At 39.9% G+C, this 26,058-nt stretch overlaps 1 protein-coding gene across 1 annotated transcript; it reads left to right on the forward strand.

Moving 5' to 3' along the window:
- On the forward strand, window positions 1–25,546 carry myo1ea (myosin IEa). The gene is made up of 29 exons (XM_087792812.1): window positions 1–66; window positions 3,643–3,786; window positions 4,385–4,474; window positions 5,377–5,471; window positions 9,016–9,103; window positions 9,913–10,002; window positions 10,693–10,824; window positions 11,014–11,148; window positions 11,317–11,449; window positions 12,532–12,728; window positions 12,817–12,897; window positions 13,391–13,477; window positions 13,558–13,641; window positions 14,420–14,587; window positions 15,822–15,907; window positions 16,592–16,673; window positions 16,747–16,853; window positions 17,276–17,374; window positions 17,708–17,852; window positions 19,302–19,416; window positions 19,478–19,647; window positions 19,706–19,851; window positions 20,573–20,719; window positions 21,578–21,735; window positions 21,847–21,936; window positions 22,016–22,220; window positions 23,625–23,660; window positions 24,174–24,343; window positions 24,745–25,546. The coding sequence occupies exons 1-29, from the start codon at window positions 1–3 to the stop codon at window positions 24,819–24,821; spliced, it is 3,423 nt and encodes a 1,140-aa protein (XP_087648938.1). The 3' UTR covers window positions 24,822–25,546.
- Window positions 25,547–26,058: the final 512 nt, after the last annotated feature.

Here is a 26,058-nt window from a genome sequence, read left to right on the forward strand (position 1 = left end):
ATGTCTGGGCGAGCAAAGCGTCAAGTCCGACCTGTCCCAGCAAAACAGTTGGCATCAAAAACCAAGGTACTAAGATATGTTTAATTTTCATCTGTCCTTGACTTTTTTTCTCCTCTCGAACCCTTGTAATATCTGAATTTATTGTGTAATTGTATTTAACTGTAAAAGTTTTTCAGTATGAGGAGGCCACAAGTTTAAAGCAGCAATATGTAAGATTGAACAGATGTTTCTACCTCCACTGCAATGTTACCTCATACCGCATGTACCACATTTACTAAGAGATGGTTCAAAAAGTCTCTCAGTACTTCATTAAGTTACGTAGTTAAGGTTATTGTTAAAATGGTAGACGGCTAGTTAACTTTTGGTTCAACCTTTAACTATAATGACAGAAAATCAAAAACATAAATTAACAATATTGTTATGAAGTGCTGCATAGGATTAGTTATGTTATTTTATTTTGTTTCCTGTTTCTTTCAACAAAACACTGAGACATTATTTGATGACTACAGAGTAGTCCAGATACCTGTCTAGGGTGTCTCCACCCTGTTGCCCTGAGCAACTGGGATCGGCCCTCACACACCTTTACTTTTAGAAATTAACATGAGATGCCATTTTGTTTTTTAACTTCAGTTGGAAAAAGAGGTATTTTATGAAAGGTTAGTTGAAATTCCTGTGAACTGTCAGCTGTAAAGAAACACTCCTTATCCCTTCATTACGTGCCTTCTCTCCATGACCTGCCCAGCAGCTTTCACTAGTGTGGTTGATTTAGGAACCTCCCAGCTACATCGCCCAGTGAGCGACTCCCTTTTTCTGTTGTTTTAAGAAATATTTTCTCAGAACATTTACCTCATTTAACAAGGCTACAATCAAAGCACGTGGAAAACCCCTAATATAATGAGTACCTTCTACCTTCAACGCTTGGTCCCTCTCCTTTCAAATGTTATAATATTTTCATTCCAGACATAGCAGAGAGATGTTAAATATAGAACATTTGGTAGTTTTCACTGAGTGGTTGGGCCGGCCATCTTTCCTCTGATTGAAGGATTCAAAGGCTGTTGAAGCGTCAAGGTTTTTCTAGAAAAACTAGCCTTTCAATGACACAATTGAGTTCACCTGTCCGTCTTTGAGTTGTGGAGATGGAGGATCCAAAAAGACACAAACAAAAGTTTTATCTAATGCATTTACCTTGGTTTACTTTTGTGATAGATGTGCAGCCAGAGCATAATTGAACTCTTTTTTTAGGCGACCAGTTATGTAAAAGTCTTTCAAACCTTCAGCTTCAATTTTAACAGTCCTGTGGTGTTGGTTCTACCTCCAGACTTCACAGTCACCATCCACTTGTTGCACTACAGTAAGAGTTTCGTCCATCTTTGTTGCTAAGTTATAACTCTACGTGTCCCGGCGCCACACCTAGAAGCAGTTAAACATCTAAATGGGTGTGATCTGGAGAATTAATCAAGCTATAATTAGCTGCTTTCCTCCTGAGGAAAAATAGCTACAAGATATTGCTGAAAAAAGCTCTTAATGTTCCTCCATGAGCAAGCCTGTAAAGTGCTTTAATTTCACTCTTGTAAAGTGTAAAATCACCCTGGTGGATATTAAAGGCTCCCTGGTCCGACTTTACGTAGAAGAGTTCATTACTAAACGCTCAATAACTTTCCAGCAGTATATTCAGGTCTGTGGAGTCTCTTAACGTACCAGTGTGGATATTTAGTGCTTTTCTTTACAAACAATACTTGTTGTGTCCTTAGAACACATTCTCAAATCGTTCCTTTAACTTTCATGTCACCTTATTTTAACAAAAAAATGTCACTTGAAAATAAGGAAATATAATTCATATTTTGTTTTAATTGTCTTGATTCTTCTGTTTTACTTAAAAACAGCTGAGATATGAAATAAAATAAATTATATCGTGTTTAAGGCAGGCAGGGGACCTTTGCATTTCATTTGGCACACATCCAGTCATGGCTTATAGGCAATTTTAGTTTGGTTGTGAATAAAAACGTCACATCAGCTCTTTACAACAAGAACCCGCAGGTCACATAAAAACACCACTGAGCTGCCAGGTCGTGCCGCTTGATGCTGAAAACTATTTTGGACCTCTTTGTATAATGTTTCCAAAACTACACCACACTTCCACCTCCATTTTATCCTTTTGGAAAAAGTCTCGCCGCGCACCCACTAAGATTTCTACATGAGAAGCTATGACCCCAATGAAGACATTAGTGGATCTTTAATTAAATGTATGTTATAGAAAATGTAGTTGGACATTATATATCTATAAAGTGTATATCTATAAAGGGCACTTAAGTCAGCTTGGTTACACTCTCATTCATGCTACTAGGGTCCTATAGAGCTCTCTGTGGCGTCAAAATCACCACCATAACTCATGAGTTTGCTCTGAGCCTGGACTGAGCCTGATTTTTTGTTAGGTTTTTGGTCTTATGGCCAAAAAAAATCACAAAACCACTCCATTATTATTAGTGCTATTTTCTTCCTTTCATACCAAGTAAGGCTTTAAACTGAAAAAACAAAAACAAAACAGATAATGAGCAATTTGCAGCCTTTTAAAAGTCCTCCAACTTTCTTGGCTCTCTTTTAGCAGCTTCTGCATCATTTTGTATTTTTCACGGTTTTGTATCTTTTGGGGATCCTTTGGCAATTACGGGTAGTTAAGCTAGTCACGTATAAAACTTATTTTGCTCAGGAAAGGTCACTGCAAGCAGCTTCACGTTGAGTTCACTGACTTCAGGAACATCAGTTACGACTGACCGCTGTACAAAGTCACTGTATATAATCAGAAATGTACCATATATACAAAAATTAAAAAAAATACATTGACAAACCCTCACAAAAGAATATGCTTGAATACCCAAGCTCTAAATTCATAAAAGGTTGTAGTACAACAAAAGAAAAAAACGAATGAATTACTGGACTTAGAGCGATAGATACAAGATGAATGCCTCTGTTATTTTGCACATGAATTATTACTGGTATTTTTGATCAACAGATTTATATAGCTTTCTTGTCCTGACTTAATTTATATTTGCTGAATAGAGGAACTTATTATTCCTTGTTTTGCTTACTAATTATTTTTTATGTTGCCTTTCATTCTGTCGACTGTTGCTTTCTTTCTCTCTCTCGTCCTGTCTTGTCTTGGCGTGTTCAAGTTTGAGCAGTAATACTTTGATCAGACTTGGTGCTTCCATCCTGCACACTCCTGTGTGACCTTATTCTCTGTGGTTCAGACTGGATCCCCTTCCAGGAGAAACAGACTCACTCCTCACAGCACATTGTGACCCTCGTCCACAGTAGCCAGACAGCTGTGACTCATAGCATATGATGAATGAGAGTCACTCGGCTCAAACAAAACAAGAACATCTGCAGAAGCCAATTTTTTCAGAGCTGAGTCGAAGCATCTTAGACAAACAGAAATCACTTCTGGGAATCTGACTTTGCACTATTTTTAAAGCAAACCTGGCTCATCACTCTGCAGACCACACAATGTGCACTCTTCTAGCTTTTGTTGGAGCGATAATGAGCACTTTCCATTCAGCATTTATTATACGATTACCTAAACTGTATGACACAAGCGCTTCTCTTCTCTGGATCTCATGCTCACATCCTACTGTTGTGTTTCAGGGGAGTCGGGGGCACTACCGCTACCACTGGCAGAGCCACAATGTCAGGCACAGCGGAGTGGACGACATGGTGCTGCTCACCAAGATCAACGAGGACGCCATCGTTGACAACCTCAAGAAGAGATACATGGATGACTACATCTTTGTATCCTTGCTATTCAGTTGCACCTCCATGAGGAATTGCAGGGTGACTGCTTTCCCAGAACAGCGGAAAAGTCATTCATTAAACTACAATACCTTGGCTCGTACTCACCTGGGTGCAAGTTTACAGCTAGAGTTGGACGTCTTTAACCTTCAGCTGCTCACACAAGCCTGTCGTGTACCAAGTTGAGCTCATGAATGAAAGCTTTGGTTAAGTCCGTGAACTCTCAAAAGAGCAGTCAGGCAGAGCTGAGCCTCAGTAAATTGCACTTTTGGATTCAACAACTCTGAAACAAGACTTTGAATTTGGCCAGTAAATAGCACCAACTGTGCTGCCAGCCAGCGCTGTGGGTCAGTGTTGGCCACCCACAATAGCAGCTTTATTTTCCTTAAGCAGCGATTTGGCTTTCACAGCATAAAACCTCACAGTGTTACATGGTCGGTCTATTTTCTGTCATTTGAAACAACCGATAGTAAATTATTCTCTTGACCGTCCATGACTTACTGACATCAAACTTTTTCAATGTGGTCTCAAGAAAACCAGCAAAGTCAACGCATTTTCTTTCCTGCTAACTTATCTGCTTAACTCCTGAAATCACAAGACATACATCGGCCCTGTGCTTATCTCCGTCAACCCTTTCAAACAGATGCCGTACTTTGGTGAAAAAGAAATTGAGATGTACCAGGGCGCGGTAAGAAAACACTTTCATATTCCTACCTTTTGTTTTTATTTGTAAATGTCAAATTGTTCAGAAACATGTGCTGAGTATATCCCTGACATTATACATTATTGAACAAAACTTGATATAACTGTGTAAATATTGGCAATATATCAGTTACTTTTTAAAATAAAAATGTTTTAATACATTTGTCTGAACATTTTTTGATGCTATGATCATCAATAATTTGTAATATTTTCAATACATTAAGACCTCACATTGGATAAAATATGAATAATTACATTCTGTATAAAATAAATAAATCTAAAAAATTAAAAAAATATTTTTTACCAAAGAAATTAGAACTTAGCCTAGCATAGTATTTAATAAATGAATAAATACAGATAGTTCAACTAAAATGAACAAAGTTAAAGTAAAGGAACAAAATGGTAAAATTTGATATATATAAAATATATATAGATTGTATAATTTGTTAAACAAAATAACAGTATTGAGGTAATTATTTTGTATATTTGTGTGTTGTTCCTTTAAAACACATGCTTAATGTAATTGACGTCCACAAAATCATTATAGTTTAATTTACATTAACATTCTCGAAGTCAGTCTCGAAGTCATTATCTATGACCTGACAAATATTTAACCAAAGAAATCTATTTAAGAATATTATGTCAGTAAAAAGAGCACAAATGTATGCAAACAAGTGACAATTATGTGCCAGTTTTTGACCACCACTCAACTCCCCCATTATGCACTGCAACAGTCCAGGTCCTACTTCACATAATAATGAATGGTATAAATCAAATGTTTATTTTTTGATTTGATTGAGTCAATTGTTTTGTTTGCCATCACAACTTGAACCGTTTAGTTTCAAGTTAGTTTGGATCCTAACTGTCTCACATTTTTGAAACCCCCAGGCGCAGTATGAAAACCCTCCTCACATCTACGCCCTGGCAGATAACATGTACAGGAACATGATGATCGACAGTGAGAACCAGTGCGTCATCATCAGGTAGGATCTGGTTCTTTATAATGGTTTCAAGGTTGGTTTAGTGGCATGTGATTCCGTCACTCTCGGTGTTCGTGAGTCACGAGAGAGAGGTAGAGAGACGAAGGCAGCAGATAATATTCTCTGCAACATGATCTATGAGGAGATATGACAAAGGTGACTCTGCCGTTCATAACAATAGAGGAACCAGAGAAGTAACCAAACGGGTTCGACTGCATCGCTTTCCTCAGCTGATTGAACGTGTTACCGTCTGTGATTGCTTTCCAACATTTGCTTTCTCCTTCAGTGGAGGATGAACTCCGGTAATTCTATCTATGTGAAAACATTGATCTAGTGATACTTTTGAACAAAATGACTAAACTCTTTAAGCTCTTCTGGCAAGTTCGTTCTCGGTGCTCACAGAACTTAGAACATACAACGTTGATGTTTTGAGGATGGTTGTAAACAAGAGTGGGGAGTTGTTTTTGTTTTTTTTTAATTGTTTTTTGTTGATTAAAATGAAATGAAAAAATGAATCCTTTAGATTACCCAGATGGTTTGAATGTTGCTGATCAGTGTGACTCCAGTGTTGTTTCTGCAATATCTACACCCACAAAAGTTGTGTGTCATGATCCAGCAGCTCCAAAAGTGCATGCTTTATGGTGAATGAGTCTTACTTAGCACTTTATCCTGCTGTTGCTCGCCCACTTTCTTTCTCCTACGATGGAGTCATTGAACAAACAACAGTGGAAGTGGTTTTGGGATGAACACGGTCTCAGAGAAGCTCTGAACTGCTGGACGTGCAATGTGGTCGCTGGACCTTCATCCACTAAGCAAATACAGGACGAGAAATTAAGCAACGTTGAAGGCAGTTCACTTATCTGGAAAATGTGTGGTTGCTCATTCTGCTGATAAAGATTGACCCAATCAGCAACCAAGATAAAGGTTAAGGATAATGTTTTTTAAAAGTTTTAAACGTGTTCCTGGAAAAACATCTGGCCCAGTCAGAGAAATAGCAAAGTAGTCTTAAAAGTTCCTATCACGGACAAGTCCATAAATGCATCACTAAGCCATCATAAGCATTACCTTTGTTATCATTTATAGACATATCTATATTTAGCATAATAAAAACACCATCAATACTGCATTAATGAATTCAATAGCAACCTCACCATGCTCACAACACTTCCCTTATTTATTGTATATATACTTTTCAGTACACAATGTGTTGATTTAGGTCAGCTGAATAGGCTGCATGTCACCTGACCAAAAGCTCATAAAACCTGCTAATCCTACAAAACAGTAAAGTTTGCAGCGCTTGAGAAGTTAATAATGTCCGATGATGAGTTTTTCAGAGCTGGTTGGACCAGTCTAGTAGTTAAGTGTTGTCTATGTATAAAGCACCGCCATCTATTTTAACACTATTTATTTGTTATGATTTAAAGCTACACGAGTAAAATATTCTAAATGTTTAAACAATATTACCCTGAGCTGAATAAACTGTTCACTGACTCATCCTTAAGATTTTATAATCGAAAAAACATGGCATCAGTTTAGGGGAACAAGAATATCTAATGCTATTTTGAATTCTATTTGTATTTCATTTTTTAAGCTAATTAAATATTTTATTCAACACACCTATGTGCATATGAAACACTTTTTACATTCTGTTGATCATTTAATTCATCCTTCCATAATGCCATGTTCATCATCCTCATCTTGAAGCTAACATGAAGTCCATAAAAGATGTTTTGATAAGTTCAAGTCAATGATTCACCAATAATAGCCGTCTGGTGTAACAGCAATAAATCTGACCCTTGTGTGAAAGTTTGCCATCGTCGAAAAGCTGCCGAAAGACAAACAATACTTTTCATCCAATTGAAAATGTCACGCTCAGCATGTTTTGCCCTCCTTGTCTCGTGTTACTGGAGTAAGAGTGTGGCGCAGACAAAGAGGGAAAGAGGCGGTTTATTTTGAGGAAAGGCTACCGTCATGACGACTCAGGAGTGTAATTGAGTGGCTGCCATAACTTCCTCCTTAACAGTGTGCAGCTGTGTTTCTCACAGAGGCATTACCAGCCTGACGCTCTACTTAAAGGTACTGAAAAAAAACACTTGCCACTGCCAAACCACAGATGTCGAAATAACTATAGCCCTGGCAAATGAAAAGCAACAAGGGAAGTCGGTGTATGACGGCTGTGGGAAAAAAGATGAAGGAAAATGGATGACAAATGTTGCAATGTGACATCCACCTGTCCACCTTTCCTCATTTGCGTGTTTCATCTGATTCTCAGTTTTATATGTAGCTGTCTTTTTTTTCGTGTTAAGTTAAGTGACGTCAACACAGAGCTGTCACATGGTCTTTGTATAGTTCTCTACATCGAAGACCAGCAATCATCTTGTTTTATTGACCAGTCCATTGACAGAGTGGTTCTTTTCATAGTCTATATAAGACATGTACATAGTACCTGTGATGTCATCAGTCTGTCACTGAACCACCATGTTGATGACAATCCGCAGTCGCAGCCATCTTTCAAAGGCATCAGCCGTTTTAGCCAGACTCTGGTCTAGAGGTGGAGTTCGGGCAGAGGCTGAATTAAGATTGGGCGATAGAACCACAGCTAACACACATGGCCACTTGTCAGCAAGGTCAACCTCACCTTTATTATGCTATATCCTTATATCAGTAAAATATAATCAAGAAGAATATGTTAGAAAAAGGTTGAACCATGTATAGTGTGTGTCAAAAGATGGGCTGTAATGGCTCTGTGTTATAATTGGCTGGGTGTGTACGTGACTTTCACTCTTTCTACAGCCAGCCTCAATTGGACACTTGATAGACCGTAGCTTTCTTTACCTCCTTACTGTACTTCTTAAAAGCAGATCCTGCAACTTGATTCTTGTTGAATATTTTCATCAAAGAAGGTGAAAAAGAGACTAAATTGTTCAGACATGTTTTCAAAAAGGGATAGATATATAAATAGATATAAATGATGAGTTGATTGGCTTCAGATTTCCACAAACTGTATCCTAATGGCAACTGTAGTCTATTAACGTCCGTGTTTGTTTGCTATGTAATTATCATATATAGAGAGAGGATTAATATATAAACATTGATACATTAAAGGTCTAATCATAAATCAAGGTATAATTCTTAAATCATTGAGTAATCAGACGGATCAATTCCCTCTTTTTGCTATTTGAGTGGAAAACCTTTTTCTTCAGTTAAAAAAAAAAATCTTTGGCCATTTTGGGACAGCAAGCTGTAAAGCTCAAATGTGCATTTGTAGTAGCAGTAACAAGATGAAAATCAATAACTTGGTCGATAGATGGCAAGTAAGAGAAAACAAATAATCAAGTACATCAGTTTAGTCATTTTAAATGAGAAATAAATGATTTCTGTGACACAGAATGTAAAAAATGATCGACATTTCAAAAATCTTTTTGGTCTGTGACAGGCGATACTTGAAATACCATCTGGGTTCGAGATCATCTCCCAACAAGACACTTATCTTCCTTCTGTAACCTTGAGTGTTAGATAAGATTCAAAACTTGTATCTGTTTTTTAGCGGCGAGAGTGGAGCGGGGAAGACTGTGGCAGCCAAATATATCATGAGCTACATCTCCAGAGTATCTGGAGGCGGACCCCGAGTACAGGTGAGACATCAGAACTTACCACACACAGTTGGATTGAGACCAGTCTTAGTTGCTCTCTTAGTTTTGGCAATCATTTCCAAAAGCCTTCTTTCTTGCACCCAAATCGGTCCCTTAACCTTAACAACCAACCCCCACTACAGCCATCTGGCCCCCACGCCGACATATGTCCTGATCTTGAAGTTAAGGAGACTTTAGTTTCCAATCCTTTCAAAGCTTTTACCACATCAGAAGTCACTTCCTACATCAAGATGAATCTTCGGTGGTGGAGTAAAATGTTGCAATTACTGATTATGTTGTAAGATATTCGAGTCTGCTTGAGGTCAAATGTAGAAAAATACATTTTCATTAAATCCACTTCTTTATATTTACTGCTAGGAATGTGTTGTGATGTTCTGTTTTACAGTATTAAAACTTTTATTTCACCATTAAACGATTATCTGATAAAATGTAACCATAAAAAATTACTAGTTAAAGTTTAGAGCTAAACAAATGACTATTGTATTGATTTGAAATATTTAAATGTTTACACTTGTAAAGAGTGAGTTTCCACAGATTGACCTGATTTTTTTCAATATAAATTTAGCCTCTGATACCAGACATTCCAAAAAGGACTTCCTCTTCATTTCTGTGTACACGTTGCAAAAGCTGCTTATTTTAAGTGTCTGACACACAGATGTCTGACAGAAAGACTTGTGTTTCCCTGACCGTCTGTGTGTGTCTGCACACTCGTGTGTTAGTGGAAACTCAGAAAAACTGCCAGCTAGGGTGAGAAATGTGACGAATCTTTAACTGTGTCTGTGTCCGTACAGCATGTGAAAGACATCATCCTTCAGTCCAACCCGCTTTTGGAGGCCTTCGGAAATGCAAAGACCGTGAGGAACAACAACTCCAGCAGATTTGTAAGAGTTTTTATTTTCCACGTCAGCATGATTAACCAATAACATGTTGTTGCATTTGATTTTCAAAGTAAATAGTAGACAAACAACAGATACTTCTCAAATAGTGTTTCTTTGCCCCAAATTGCATGTATTTATTGAAATATCCTTCACCAAAATAGTTCTTTATGTACTACCGAGTGAAATGAACTAGTCTACTATTTAATCCTTTTGATAATAAGATCTCATTTATTTAAGTCCAGAGCTCAACAACAACAAAATCCTGCTACAATTATACAATATAAACTATAAACCTATTTCAAATCCTGGTCTACTCAGTGGGGCTGATTTTCTCAGATTGTTTGTACAAAAGTCGAAAAAAAAAAGAGGGAAGTTTTTTACGTGCAGATTTGCTCTTGGATGTAATAAATCAGAGTATTTTTATGCAACAAACTTATCAACCAGAGTACTTGCTTTTTTTCATCAACATTGTTTAAAGAGGCACACCGTCCAGACAAGACCATCTATAAGTTATTGTATCTATTTGATATATTTTAGTTGTAGTTCATGACTTAAATGCATATTTTCTATGCTCAGAGAATTCAAATTTACTCAGAAACACACTTTTGGAACAGTAGGACAGACCAATGATACGTCAGCACTCATTTGTAACAGCTGATCCCAATAATGATAAAAGACGTTTTGATCCAACAGGGGAAATACTTTGAGATCCAGTTCAGCTCAGGCGGTGAACCAGATGGAGGGAAAATCTCCAACTTCCTCCTAGAGAAGTCCCGTGTTGTTATGAGGAATCCTGGGGAAAGGAGTTTCCATATATTCTATCAGGTGAGACGGAAGAAGAGCAGCGTGACAGCATGTGCTTCATGAAAGGGATATTGTGGGAAAAATATGTGGGATCTGTTTTCAATATGCTTGACCGCAGGGTTCTTCGAACAAACATAAGGAAAAGCAGAATGAAGTGAAACAAGAAAACACAGATTCCTGAATTCTAACACTGTGTTTGTGTGTGTAAAGTTGATCGAGGGTGCAAGTGCAGACCAGAAGAAAAGCTTAGGAATCACAAGTCTGGATTATTACAGTTACCTCAATCAGTCCGGCTCCTACAAGGTGGATGACATCAACGACAAAAGTGACTACCAAGAAACAGTGGTGAGTCTCACCGTGCTCCTAGTTTTCATCTTTACTCTGCACTCATTTATGTAAAGAAAACCCATTAGATCATGAAGACAAACTTTTTCTTCATCAGTCATTTAGTTATTTGACAATAATGATGACCTTTGAAGACTCACAGATGTGTGACGCTTTTTATTTTGCCAGCATGCAATGGAAGTCATTGGCATCTCACCAGAGGATCGTGCCATGGTGCTTCAGATCGTGGCTGGAGTTTTGCACTTGGGCAATATCAGCTTCAAAGAGGCTGGCAACTATGCTGCTGTGGAGAGTGAGGAGTGTAAGTATCCATGCACTGAGACGGAGCAAACCTCAGCCAAGGGCCTCGTTTCACTGCACAATCAAGTCAACAAAATAACTTTCATGGTAGAACGAAAAGACATCAGCATCAACAGCAGCTGATAGAGTCTGCACTAAATCACGAAGCTTTATAATTGGACATTTCTTGAGAATCTGGAATTACCCGGATAAGGCTCCAGCTGTCTGCACAAATCTTTTTTAGAAAGTGCCAACATATTTCAGTTGCTACTGAAGTGATGAGCAGACCAGCTGACTTCTCTGGTGTCGACTCACCAGCCTTGCTATTTCAACTTGTGGTTGTGCTAAAAGTGCTGGTCGGACTGAATATATGCTTGTTCATTACGATGTGCACATCTGGATGTTTAAATGTCCTCAGCTGCTCAACAATATTTGCTGGTCCTCCCAGGTACCACCATTTGAGCCTGGCTGTGACACGATATACTTTCCCTTTGATGAGAAATCAGGCATCAGAAACACTTGAGGGACACTGCTCTGAAACTTAACCAAACAGATCCAAAACTGTGAAAATGTTTTCCTGGAAGTCAGTGAACGTTACATAAAGTCCAATATCTGCCATCGGCCCCAAACACAAAGAATTGCTTTTCCTGATGACTGAAGCTGGCGTAAGGTCAGTCACACCCTAGTGTCCCAAAAGAGGGGCTATTAGTGCGCTGATGCATTCCCAGACGTAGTCTGTAGTACCATTTCCTTTCAGGGGAAATGAATCACTGTAGTAAGTCAGATATTCCTCTGTGCTGGGCACTGATACCAGGACTTTATTTTGTTATTGGGAAAGACCAGTGATCCAAGTATAGTTGTGCACAATTCCAGTTGTCGTATAGCTTCTCTTGCTCTCAACCCATTTAATATTGTCTTCTGACAAATGCAGCCTCATCTCATCACTTGTTCTCAGTCATGACAAGTAACAGATGTTCATAGCGTGGTCATCTACCAGAGACTAGTTGTAAAGCCATTTTGTCTTCTGATGCAAAGTTTGGCCGATCAGTTCACATGTGATTCTTTCTGTTAAATGAGCCTGCCAGTGACATGGTCTTCTTTTAGTTCTAGCCTTCCCTGCTTTCTTACTGGGCATCAATCAAGACAGGCTGAAGGAGAAACTAACCAGCAGGAAGATGGACAGCAAGTGGGGAAGTACACTGGAGTCCATCGATGTGACGTTAAATGTGGAGCAGGCTAGTTACACTCGAGATGCCCTCTCCAAAGCCTTGCACGCTCGTGTCTTTGACTACCTGGTTGAGGTAAAACTAGATTGACATCCTGCTCATACATTTTACCGCATATTTAGATTAAAAAACATGTTGTTTTAAATCAATATTTAATCTCCAGTCTATCAACAAAGCTGTGGTGAAGACCCAAGAGGACTTTAGCATCGGCGTGTTGGACATCTATGGATTTGAGATTTTTCAAGTAAGTGCTCTTGGTGGGCGCTGGATTAACCATCGTCACTTTAAGATCTGAAGCAGATTGAATCAGGATTAGACTCATTTATAAACTCTGGATTAAGTTCCATCTCCAGATTGAGACGACTGTCTAGCTAATCTGATTACATCCTCCTGATGAGTTACCAGTTGAGGTTTACAGGCCTAGTCTAATTTGTAAATAGTTATTAATGGAAATGAAATGGATGTAAAAATCAAAAATTATAAGTGCTTTGAAAAAGGAGACACTTTAAACAAGCCTTCTGCCACTTGGAAAGTGGGGGTCGTTATTAAGGAAGACACCGACCACCAACACATGGCTCAGGCCGAAGGTTCATTGTATTGAACAATGTGCACTTCCTCTACGACAAAGCAGCTGCAAACATAACACAATATGTGGAAAGGAAATCCGTCTTCACCTGGAAAGAAAGTTCACCTACTTCTGTTTCATTTGAATGTTAACGTCTTTTTTATTTTAATAGAAAAATGGATTTGAACAATTCTGCATCAACTTTGTGAATGAAAAACTCCAGCAGATCTTCATTGAATTAACTCTGAAGGCAGAGCAGGTAAAGTTTTTAATTTTTTTGCTCACATTTGTCAGTGTCAATGTCAAGTGTTCACCAAATGTCCATCATTCTCTTCACAGGAGGAATATGTTCAAGAAGGCATCAAGTGGACTCCCATTGAATATTTTAACAACAAGATCGTCTGTGATCTCATCGAGAGCAAAGTAAACATTACATTGATCATTTTTAATTTTTTTCATCCCTCAAATGTATTCCCGCTAGTTTCAAGTCTTACACAGCATTTGAACCAGCAGCTGCTTGCTTCAAATACTTGTTGTACTTATAGTCTAAGAATTGGACATTTTTCTGATGCATTCTGCTCTGAAGACAGATATGTCTTAATGCTAAGTTTAAACATCCAGGTTAATAGCTCAGATAAGTATAATCTGTTCTTCCCACTGAGAGGTTTAATCCACAAAATCTTCTTCATCGGCTTCAACCTGCAATCTGCAAACGATCGGGGGTCTGTATCAATGCTGTTCTGAGGTTATTACAATTCTGAATTGCACATGACTATTTGATGTAGTCACACTTTATCTGTCTGCCTGTTGGCAAAATTACTTTAAGCACATCTGAATTAAACCTTCAGAAGATATTGATAATTGCAGAAGGATCATTAGGTTTTAGTTCTGCTCCAAATTAACACCTCAATCCAAAGATATTGTAACTTTTGACTGTATATGTTGTGCATCCAGACACACCAGCTGTCCCATTAAGGCTCATTCCTGTCAACGATATTTCTAAGGCTAAAAAGGATTTGAATTATATAAATAAAATCATTGTAGGACAATAGTATTGGGTAAAACACAAGACAGGTGTAAATAAGCTGCTTGGCAAATGTCTAAGTACTTCCTGAGTACTTTACTAGTTCAGATTTTGATCAGCAATAAAGTCTGAGGTTATTTTAACGCTGACATTGAAGTGTTCTCTTCTTTATCCTAGAGCCCACCTGGAGTCATGTGCATCCTGGATGATGTGTGTGCCACCATGCACGCGGTGGGCGAGGGTGCGGATCAGACTATGCTGCAGAAGCTCAAAGTCCAGATCAACACTCACGAACACTTCAACAGCTGGAACCAGGGCTTCATCATCCACCACTACGCCGGCAAGGTGTGTCAGTGTGCGTCGCCTGGTTGTGTCATAATAACACAAAATAAGATACTTTTTTTTTTTTAAGTTTTTTGCCTTTATAATACTTTCCAACAGCAGTTGGAGATTGTTTATGTCTTCATCCCGTAACATAAAACCAGTAATTACACATAATTAAATCTACTAAATCCTAAAGTTAAAACCTGTTTTTTTTGCTAGTCAAAACATGGATAGAAATATCAAAATGAATCAAGCATATTTTGTGTTTACAACGATGGCAACAAAGGTTTCTGATTCTGAAAGAGCTTGGTGTTAAAACATGCTATAAAGAACTTCCCTTCGAAATTCAGAGTTTTTGTTCCCCAATTTCCCACAGCAGGGACTATAAATGGCATGCTAATGATAGAAATCTGTGAGTGACGGAATGATCTGGAAAAGTACAAAAAGTCATTTTTGTATCCCCTTTGTATGATCTGTCATAAGTACCAGTTTCACTGCTGACGCCGGTGCCGACCCGCCCAGACTAACACCCCTTCTTTTTGTCTATTTATAATTTTTAAGGGTCTTTGGTTATGTAACGCTGTTCTGACGTTACTGTTATTCCCAATATTTTATTTTAGCCATGCAGGTCGAAGCTGTTGAGTCCAGATGTGCGTGGGCCAGAGCCTGGCACACATGCCGCAGGGTTAATGAGCCGTACCGTAAAGTCTTGAGGGGCTCTTATGACTGAGCTTTAAACATTCCACCAATCCTGGCTCACTATATCAGAGATACATTTAAAACACTGCTGCTTTCATAAGGAAACGTGAGACACCAACTCCACTTTTCTCGTAGAACTAAGCCATATGTGTGTTAAGATTTATTCATGGTTCGTCCTGTAAATTGTTTTTTATAATATAGTTGTTTACATTTATAAAAAAAAAACATTGATTCATGCATTGATTCATTAAAAAGACAGAATAAAGACTGTGAAGCAAAATGAGAATCATTTGGCTGTTACAAATTGTTTATGTTCTATGTCACAAGATGGGAATATTGTTGCTTAACAAATGATTTATCGTTAGTTGAGGTTCCTTTTCACGCCAATCAGAAATGATCAGAATAAATGTGATCCTGAATCCTTGATTCATCTTCCATTAAAGGTTTATTTACCGAGGAGCGATTATAGGTTTTCAGACGACATCTTGTTATAAGTCTTGGTCTTTTCTGTTCTGACTATCTTCAGCATTTATTTGATATCTTGAACGTTCCCCAGGTGTCCTACGATGCTGCAGGTTTCTGTGAGAGGAACCGTGATGTCCTTTTCACCGACCTCATCGAGCTGATGCAGAGCAGTCAAACGTAAGTTCCTTCTCTTTGGAGGCAACATGTGCTGGTGATTTCTATTGTGTGCATGAGGAACAGGGCTTTTATTGTGATGCATTTGTTCGTAATTAAACACATCTGAAGCTTGAGACATTCATCTGGAATCTGGTAGAACCCAACAGAAGTGTGCAGGGCTGCGTTACGTCTGGCTGCTTTCCACAAATTCACATGTGCGACTTTGGGGGTCTACTTGGTCAGCGTCCCTGTGGGGCTGCATTGTGGAGTCTGGGCTCACTTGTATTAGGCGGTCTTTGTCTGACTGAGGCCATCTGTGAAAACAGCCCACATTGTCCGTACGACTCTCAGCGACCCACATGGGCTGCTGGTACCTTGACTGTGCGGGTCTCTTGAGGCGTAAAGGAAGGTCAAGACAGGATCTAATTCAGGCACAACATCTAAGACATGAATATAAAAATGTTTGGCACAGGCGCACAAATAGGAAGTAAGAAGGGAAGAATATGGGCTAAAATAAGACGAGAGTGAGAGAAGAAGATCACGTTCTCACAAGCAACCCATCTGTCATTCATCGGATATTCGACATAACTTCATGATCTAAGAGATATTTCACTGAATCTTTTGGACTTAATAAAGAAGAAAAAATAAACTTGATAACGAGTAAACGGAAGAAACGTATTTACACTAATGTGTGTCACATGACAGCGCCTTTATCAGAGCATTGTTTCCGGAAAACCTCAACGCGGAGAAGAAAGGTCGACCCTCAACTGCCGGCAGCAAAATAAAGGTACTTTTCCATAAATGTCCTGCTTTGTCACTCACAGCATCAGCGTCTTCTAATGCTTGTATCTGTGCGGCAGAAACAAGCCAACGATCTGGTCAGCACGTTGATGAAATGTACTCCGCACTACATCCGCTGCATCAAACCAAATGAAACCAAGAAGCCGAGAGACTGGGAGGAAAGTCGGTACGTTGTGTGTGTTTGCATTGTTTAGTCTAAAGTGTTTGATGACATCACTACCGTTTCCTCGCTTTGCTAATGTGATTTCTAAACGCCTGATTTCCTTGTTTTCACCCATTTGAGTAAGTGACAGCCATTCTTTCTTTCCTTTAAGTCATTCCTCTCTAAATGTGCCTTTGTTTTAGTTTCCCTCCTTTCTTGACCCTCCTAAATATCAGCACCCTTGTTTTCGGTTTGAACTTCCTGTTGAAATTCCGACTTGTTAATTAGCAGTTGAAGTCTGCTTTGACAGGAAGTGTGAATCTGTAAAATACTGCTGAAAGTCATCCACTAAAACTTGTATTCTTTCATGAATGTTCAAGCACATCAGCCAACTTCGAAAATATGAAAGTGAATCATGTGTATGATGTAAATATGTCTCTGTTTAGTGTCAAACACCAGGTGGAATACCTGGGTCTGAAGGAGAACATCAGGGTGAGGCGTGCTGGCTACGCCTACCGCAGAGTCTTCAAAAAGTTCCTCAACAGGTGACTACTCAATATTGACCTCTGCCAAGGAGGTTATGTGATCATTGTGTTTGTGTCTGTTGACGAAATTATGATGAACAAATCTCAATAAAAGCGTTCATGGCTTCTAACTGCAGATCTGTTTAGAACAACTAAACAACATAACAAATCATCTGTGAGTGTCATGTGTTTTGTCATTTGACAGCCAGTTTGATGGTAGCCTCACTAGAGCTTTGAGAACTCTGATCAGGTCTCATTCAGTTTCTCTTATTAAAACTGCAGAAAAGATGAGAGGTGTAAAGACTGGATGAATGACAGAGACGACTCACTTCACCTGCTCTGACACTACTACAGGTATGCAATCCTGACCAAAGAGTCGTGGCCGACGTGGCGAGGGGAAGAGAAACAAGGCGTCCTTCATCTCCTGCGCTCTGTCAACATGGACCAAGATCAGTTCCAGCTGGGTCGTACTAAGATCTTCGTCAAAGCCCCTGAGTCGGTGAGATGTCACTTGTTCTGCTCGTTTTATTTTGATCAGTGTGGTCGGGCATGTAGAAGAAAAACATCACATCTGACCACTTCTATTGTGGATCAATTCTGGTGGTCAAAGAAAGAAGTCACACTGTACGTCTGTGTGAGGACGAGGTGCTACAATGTTTCCACCATAACACCATAAAAGGACACTTGACTCAGAATCTCAAATAATGTAGTCAAAGAAGAGACTCCGCCCACCGCCTCACCACGTCACCACTGAGTCAACAGACCCGGGCACAGGCTGTGGTCGCAGACTTGGGGAACATTGTCAAGTCTTTTTCCACCACTTCTCGGGGAATTGGATGAAAGCAGCACTTGTGAGCGGCGGCTCTCTCCCCAGCATTTATGCACACTATATATGACGAGTGCACACGTATTTGGAAACGATCACAGAAGCATCTTAGTCTCAGGCCAGTCTCACAGCTGATCCTCAATGACTTCACTTATTCACTGCTACAGAGTGCGGCCAAGAAAACCCATCCCCCAACTGAGAGTCTAGGTCAAATAAATGAGCTTATGAAAGCCAAATATCAGAGGAGGGCCGCTGACATGAGCTGACGGGTTTCTCCAAACAAGCCCTCTGTCTGATAAGACACTGACACCATGTAATTAGTCACTGACGTTTGTTCTGGTGGATGTAACAAGTGGAGTTTGTTCCACTCATGAGCCAGATGTTGGAGCGGAGATGTGGTGATGGACGAGCTGCCACGTCACAATCACAGCACTTGTCTTCCCCCTGTGGTTGTGATAGCGTCTTCGCAGCATAAATGGCATTTTAATCTTTTTAAACCAGTCCTATCCCGTGATACTTGAGATCTACAAGATTTTGCCAAAACACAGTTTAATGAACTACCTGCTAATAAAATGCTGATGTTTATTCATTTAAAGTCATGTTCGATGGGAGACGCTTGGATCTCAGCAATTTTAGAAGAGAAAAGCTGAACTGAACATCCACTCTAGAGTCGAGTATTAACCTCAGTGAACGACATTTATCGGCTGCGATGGTTAATGGCTTTGAGGGAACTTCCATTATGGACTGAGACTTTCTACCGCTCAGATTGTGTCATGGTTTGAGTCCAAAGCTGAGTGTGGATGCCCACAGTGGGCAGGATGTTTAGTCTGAGCCAAAGTGAGTCCTGAGTGATTGTTTGTCACATTACTCCACAGGAAACAACATCACTGGTGAGATTGTATGATAAATAGCTGGCATCTGACATTATTAAAATATTCACCCATCCTCACTTTATTAACCCTTTATTAACCATTCAGTCCTACTACACAAGCTAAACATACCTGGGTATCACACTTAACATGGAACAAAACAAACAAGGTTTAGAAGCCATTACAGCCATTAGAAATGTTTTACGTGTCATGTATTGCTGAAATAACCTTCTGACGTTGATTGTATCGACAGCTCTTTCTGCTTGAAGAAACAAGAGAGCGCAAGTTTGACGGCTACGCCAGGACAATCCAGAAGGCCTGGAGGAAATATGTGGCGCGGAAGAAATATGTGCAGATGAGAGAAGAAGGTGAGTGAGCAAAGAAAGAACCTCGGTTCGTCGGTCTGGCTGACTTTCTGTCCGCCTGCAGCTTCCGACCTGCTGCTCAATCGCAAGGAGCGAAGACGACACAGTCTGAACAGGAACTTTGTGGGCGATTATCTTGGAATGGACGACCGTCCGGAGCTCCGGCAGTTTCTAGGAAAGAGGGAGAAGATCGACTTTGCAGACACAGTCACCAAATTTGATCGCCGCTTCAAGGTCAGTTTACTTTTCGATTCTTTAGGAGGACAAATAAAGAAAACTTATTTCTGTACAGGGAATCAAGCGAGACCTAATCCTGACGCCCAAGTGTGTGTATCTGATTGGACGAGAGAAGGTCAAACAGGGACCAGAGAAAGGTCAGGTGACCGAGGTGCTGAAAAGGCGGCTGGATATGGAGAAGATCCTAGCAGTGTCTATGAGGTAACCAGCGCCTGACGTCTGTTTCGTTTGTAATGTTATTATAATCTGAGCTCAGAGCGAAACTACAAACGTATTGTTCCCCTTTCTTTAAGTAGATCAACAAATGATTTTCAATTTTTGTTTTATCCAGGGACCTATGTGCCTTCATAAATTGAAATTGAAAATATTTTGTAAAAAATACAAAACTTTAATCATTTACCTTTTAATAATTTAACTTCTACTTTTACATATTATATTTTGAATATTGACATTCCCTCGCAACACTAGAAAATAAAGAGTGCCTTGTTTTAGTTTACATTTGGCATGAGTTAAACATTTCATGGATAAGATGACACTTGTATCTAATTTGATACCAAGAACATTTTTGGTTCCTAACACGGTTGTCGACTCGCATCTCAAAGAGATCAATGGAAAACATTCCGTTGTAAGCATTTGTGGAGCCACTGATGAAGGAAATAGAAGGGAGAGAACGAATGTGTGGCTTTTATTGTTGTTTATGGGAGAACTTTCTTTAGAGGTAAAATTTGAACTGTTGGTGAAAATCTCTAAAGTCAGAGGGTTAATACAAACCAGGCGTTACCATGAGTCAAGAAGCTGTAAAAGTCTGAGCAGGGTTTTCATACACAACATGTACTTGTGTTGTCGCCTCTTTGTTTTTTGTTGTTGATCTGTACGAAGCATATTCACCAACCACCTCTTACGTTGTCTCTACTTCTCTCAGTACGCTGCAGGACGACTTCATCGTCGTACATGAACAGGAGTACGACTCTCTGTTGGAGTGTGTTTTTAAGACGGAGTTCATCAGTTTATTAGCTCGCAGGTTTGAGGAGAGGACCCAGAGGAAACTACCACTGAAGTTTAGTAACACGTAAGTAAAACATGCACAAGCACACAACTTTTGTGAAGTTTAAATCAAAAGAAACTTTGTACAATAAGAAATAAGCTCAGAAAGTTTCATTGGACAGAAGCAACACAAGAATCAGTTTTTTTGATGAGATTGAGAGACCACCCACTTAAAAAGTCAAAAGTCATGAAAGAAATTGCTGGATTCAGTGTTTTGTTTATAACATCAAGGTATAATAATAATAATAATAATCTCTATTTATATAGCGCCTTTCTAGACCAGGGTCACAAAGCGCTTTGACAGCCATTCACACATACTGATGGGATGTGGCTGCACCACATGGCGCCGAATCTGCCATCAGGAGCAATCAGGGTGAAGTGTCTTGCTCAGGGACACAACGACACAAGCTTGTCTGGAGCTGGGATTGAACCTGCAACCTTTTGGACTGCAGCCAACCACTCTACCATCTGAGCTATGACGCCCCACATCCATATGTATTGATAAGGAAAAGAGAGTTAAAAAGGTCGAAATTCCCAACACGTTTGTAGGTGGCGTACATACGGCCTCAATCAGGACTCTGGTTCATTTAAATTTGATTTAAATATGTAAATGAGGGCGTAGCAAGGGACGAACAAGGATGCGATTAATCCTACGTTGATTGGGATTAACAATGGAAAAGTGCTTTTATTTGTGTGTACGTGCAGATTCATACATCTGAATATTTTTGTACGTGCCCCATTTTCTAGATTTGAGTGTCCGACCGTATTTAGTAGAAGTTCAACAAACTTATTTGTACATGAGGCCCCAGATGAATGTGGAAAAAAGAAGAACATCCTTGGCGGAGGTAATAAACAATACTTACTCAATAATATTCTCTCTCAGACTGGAGCTGAAGCTAAAGAAGGAGAACTGGGGCTTCCTGAGCGGCGGGGGATCCAGGCAGATCTTGTTTGTCCAGGGTCAGGGAGACGTGGCCATCTTGAAGCCCTCAAACAAAGCGCTGCAAGTCAGCATCGGCCAAGGACTTCCCAAAAACACACGTGAGTGCGAAGCTCAGAAAGTAACCACAGAAGTTAACGTTTACCATTAAAGAGCTGTAAAAACAATATAACAATAGATCGATAAACCTAAAGATAATATTTATTCCCCAGGCCCGACCAGGAAAAGTTTCACTCAGGGTCGCCCGAATACGTCAAGAACCCACCAGAAGGTCCCAGCAAGAGCAGCACCTGGACCTCCAGGTGCCACTATTACAACAGTCCTGCCAAACGTCAGAAACTCTTCTGTCCTGTTCTCACCTCCTCTGTTCTTGGCTTGCAGGGGTGCACCAGAATGGTGGACTGAAAAACACCAACCATGTGGCCAATCAGAGGAACTCGCAGCACCACAGTCAGAGGAATCACTCGGCCGGGAACGGAACACGGCCGTTCCTGCCCAACAACATCAGCCAGCACCTTGAGCGAGGAGACGGCCGGCAGCAGCCCAACCTGGACTGTCTACGGGTTCCTGATCGAGGAGCCGCGGGGTGAGCCTCCGAACCAAACATGAGGATTTTCCACTTGTATGTGGGTCACGTAGAGACAGCACAAGTCCAGTGAACGCTTGTAAACTCGCTAACCTTAATCATGACCACATTTTGCTTGTTGTTCTTCTCCCTGCAGTTATAGAAAGGTGAAGCTCAAGTTGTTAAAACCCAAAACACACACACAGAAATTACACACTGGGAGACGTTGTCTTGAGGACAATCCAGCGCCAACTGTTTAGATGAGCAAAAAACACAGGTCATGTCAGAAAGCATTAGATTCTTATCTCATATTTACTGTGGAAGTAAGTAAGTAAGTAAGTAATTTTTATTTATATAGCGCTTTTCCAGACCAGGGTCACAAAGCGCTTAAACAATCGAAACAATACTCAATAAAGTATATACTTTAAAGGTCAAGATAAAACTGATAACGAAACAGGAGTTCCAGAAAATCAAGGAAAAGCCTGAACAAATAAAAAAATCTTAAGATGTAAGAGAGGAAGATCGTTTCAAAGCTTAGGAGCAACAGCCTGGAAGGATTTCTCTCCTCTGGTCCAGAACCGTGTGCGAGGAACCATCAGTAGATTGTGATCCACATTTTTTTCTGGCCGTGCCTGCTGTTAGAACAGTGTAACTGCAACAGTGTGAACTGAAATGCATTTGTTTACAAACAAAGAGAAAGGCCGTTTTTTTATCTTCCTGGTAACTTCACAGTATTCTGAGTACTTCAGCCCTGATGGAAATAAATGCAAGAACCGTCTCAGACACACTGCTGTAATGCAGTTTGGTGGTCACATGACACTCACAGACTCGGCGGGTCGTCCAAAGTTACATAGGGAAGATCATCATTAAAATAGTGAAGAGTTATAATACATTAGTCATGACTATTCAAAATGAAATCGTCATGACAGAAGGAATGTTATATAGTGCTGTTTTATTATAGTGCAACTAATGTATTGATTTAAGTGTGTCTTAACTTGATCTTGGACTTTATTGTACTTGTGTCTGTTTGTACAAAATTATATTTTTATTGATATATTTTATCAGAAAATGTGCTTAATCCCCGCCCACTGAAAACTGGGGATGAAATCTTGTTTACTATAATCACGCCCACCCTTTTGCGATTGGTCAAGCATCAAGGTTTGAGGGTTAGAATTTGACAGTAGTTTCCCTTAAAGACAGGACTGACCAGAATAAAAGGTTTGCAGTATGATCTAAAATAACATGTTCAACATCTTGTCCACGAACCTTCCTCTGTAGCTCCTTAGCTCGAGCATGGGTTACATTTTTTTCAGGTACTAAATAAGTTTTCAGTGTGAAAGACACGACACTGTTGCTGGTGTTCATGATGGTGCAGGCTGATGCCCACAGTTGTGTTTTCTAATTGTTGAACAATTTCTTTTGTAGTCATGGAGACAGAGGAGCAGCTTCAAATGGAGGAATGTGAGTGTTTGCTAAATTTTGGGTGGTGGTGCAGGCGAACAAAAGCGTCCAGGAGCAGGACGTGGAGACATTTCCTCTCCTGCTAGAGCTTCTTGTAGTGCTGTTCTGCTTTTCTTTTGGGAAGGAAGACAAAGGTGGACGAGAAGGTGGTTGCTCTTCATTTCACAGATGAACTAAACAAAAAGATTTGTGTTTCTGGTTGTGAAGTTCCTCGGCTGGCTCTCATGTGACATCACATTAGATTTGAACTACATTTGTCATTCCAAACATCATTACACGAAGATGACTACCTCACATGATGATTCAGAGTGTCAGGGGTTTCAGTGACAGATCGCTTCTGTTCTCTTCGATTTTTGCGCAGGCACAATTACTAGGGCGCCATCTTGTGGCGCCCTAGTACTTTCAATTACTTGAAAGTTCAGCTCTCATTGCCTGCACAAATGTCTCTGAGCTTCTCTATCGCCTCCTCGTGTCTGGTGCCTCCTCCAACAGAGTTCTTCTTGTGTTTGTCAGAGCTCACCGACCTTCCGCGAGCAGACCTCCACCAGGAGGAGGAAGACCAAAACCTGCACCCAAACCTAAACCTCAAGTCCCGCAGTGCAAGGCCTTGTATGCCTACGACGCCCAGGACACAGACGAGCTCAGTTTCAACGCTGATGATGTCATAGATGTCATCAAAGAGGGTGAGTTTACATGATGACATCACTACAGTGACCTTGAAGTAAACTTCACTCAGTCATCAGTTTTCCTGACCATAGTTTTTCATCCTGAATCCAACAAAAAGGTTGATCTTTAATTGGATGTCATGTGTACTGGGTAGTGGAATGGGCATGATGATGAAACTTTGAGATAAGGCAGCCTGTACAAATGTTTTTATAATAGATGGATATAAAACAAGCACGTTGTGGTTTACATTACTGATGACAACCTCAAAAAAACAGGAGAAATTAAGTAAATCTTTTTATTTTGCCTCTGAAATGTTCACAAAAACGAGAAACTTTCTGAAAAGACAGAATTGACATTTGCCATATTTACAAGTCATTTAAAATGATAAAATGCTTCATTGTATGTTCTGGTTGGACAGATGCGTCTGGATGGTGGAGTGGAAGACTTCGGGGAAAGCAGGGACTTTTCCCAAACAACTACGTCACAAAGATATAGCAGCAGCAGAAGAAGACGCAGCTGTGTCCACTCCTGCCATGAATGTGGAAGGCCGAACTGAATCATAAACTCGAGGCGTCTGTTTCCTCCGAGTACTGAACAAAACTATTTATTCTATTTATAATCTGCCCCCCTCCCCCTCCTCCCTCCCACCGCCGAGGTCTGGATGAACAATCTGTGGGATTTGAATCTACTCGTTTTATTTTTTTAGATGAAGGAACAGTTTTTACCTGGAATATTTATGTTGATGCCAAACTGTCACCGCAGAAGTGCAACCAAAGTGAGAGGATGTGACGCTCAGCAGCAGGCGTCTGTGGAGAATGAGCACTTTATCAGTACAGGTACTGTCGTGGACGAGTGCAGGAAGGACACATTCAGAGCGAGTCACTTGTTTACACGACAACAGGCCGAGTCTGTATATGTGTTCGTGTGTCGGCCGACTTAAGTTAATCGTGTTTTCAATTGTCCTTTAAGTTCCTCTGACAGGGCTGCTCTGTACTGCTGCTCAGCTGATGATGATTTTTATAGACTTATGTGTTTAAAGGTTAAAAACGGTTTCTTTGCTTTCTTACGTGTCACTGCTGTTTCGCATGATCATTTGTTGATCAAAAAACTGCACCAGGTTGTTGGGTGAAAAACTGCTGGGAATTCCGTCTGCTACTTCCATCCCAGATGGTTGGAAACATTCCTGTGCAATACAGTGGAATAAAGCATATTGTGTATCTGACTCTTGTCTTCTATCCATCCAATGACACTGGTAAAAGAAGTGAGGATCAAATGTGGAGGGAGGAAAACGAACGGATTTTCTTTCACATATTCCCAAAACTCGAGGTCACAAGGCACTGAAGTTTACTCCGGTTAAATTAGCGTCAGTTACAGTTGATCAGAAATGATTTGATCCCACAGTTGACATGTCAGCACAAACATTTTTAAAAGAGGGAGATGACAACCCTTTTTTTTACATTATAATATTCATGATAAACAAGTGCAGTTAAGATGTTAACTAGAATGAACATTCTTTAATTGTTGTGCATATATTTGATTTTATAAACTTATTGTTGTGTATTTTTTTCTGCATGTATAGGAAAGGGTGATTGCAGTGTATTTAAAGTTGTGTGAATTCAGATAGATAAACTTTATTAATCCCTCTGAATCTCCTTGGGAAATTGGGTTTCCAGTTCACAGCAGACGCTAATTTCATAGAAACAAAAACAAGAACAAAGTGCAATAAAAAGTG

This window comes from Callionymus lyra, chromosome 6 (genome assembly GCF_982586985.1).
Source record: "Callionymus lyra chromosome 6, fCalLyr1.hap1.1, whole genome shotgun sequence".
Classification (NCBI taxonomy): Eukaryota; Metazoa; Chordata; class Actinopteri; order Syngnathiformes; family Callionymidae; genus Callionymus; species Callionymus lyra.

Excerpts from the sequence above, each read along its gene's own strand:
- myo1ea (XM_087792812.1), top strand. The coding sequence starts at position 1 with ATGTCTGGGCGAGCAAAGCGTCAAGTCCGACCTGTCCCAGCAAAACAG. Across the intron at positions 3,787-4,384 it reads ACATGGATGACTACATCTTT|ACATACATCGGCCCTGTGCT; the intron begins GTATCCTTGCTA and ends TGAAATCACAAG. Across the intron at positions 19,648-19,705 it reads AATTTGATCGCCGCTTCAAG|GGAATCAAGCGAGACCTAAT; the intron begins GTCAGTTTACTT and ends ATTTCTGTACAG.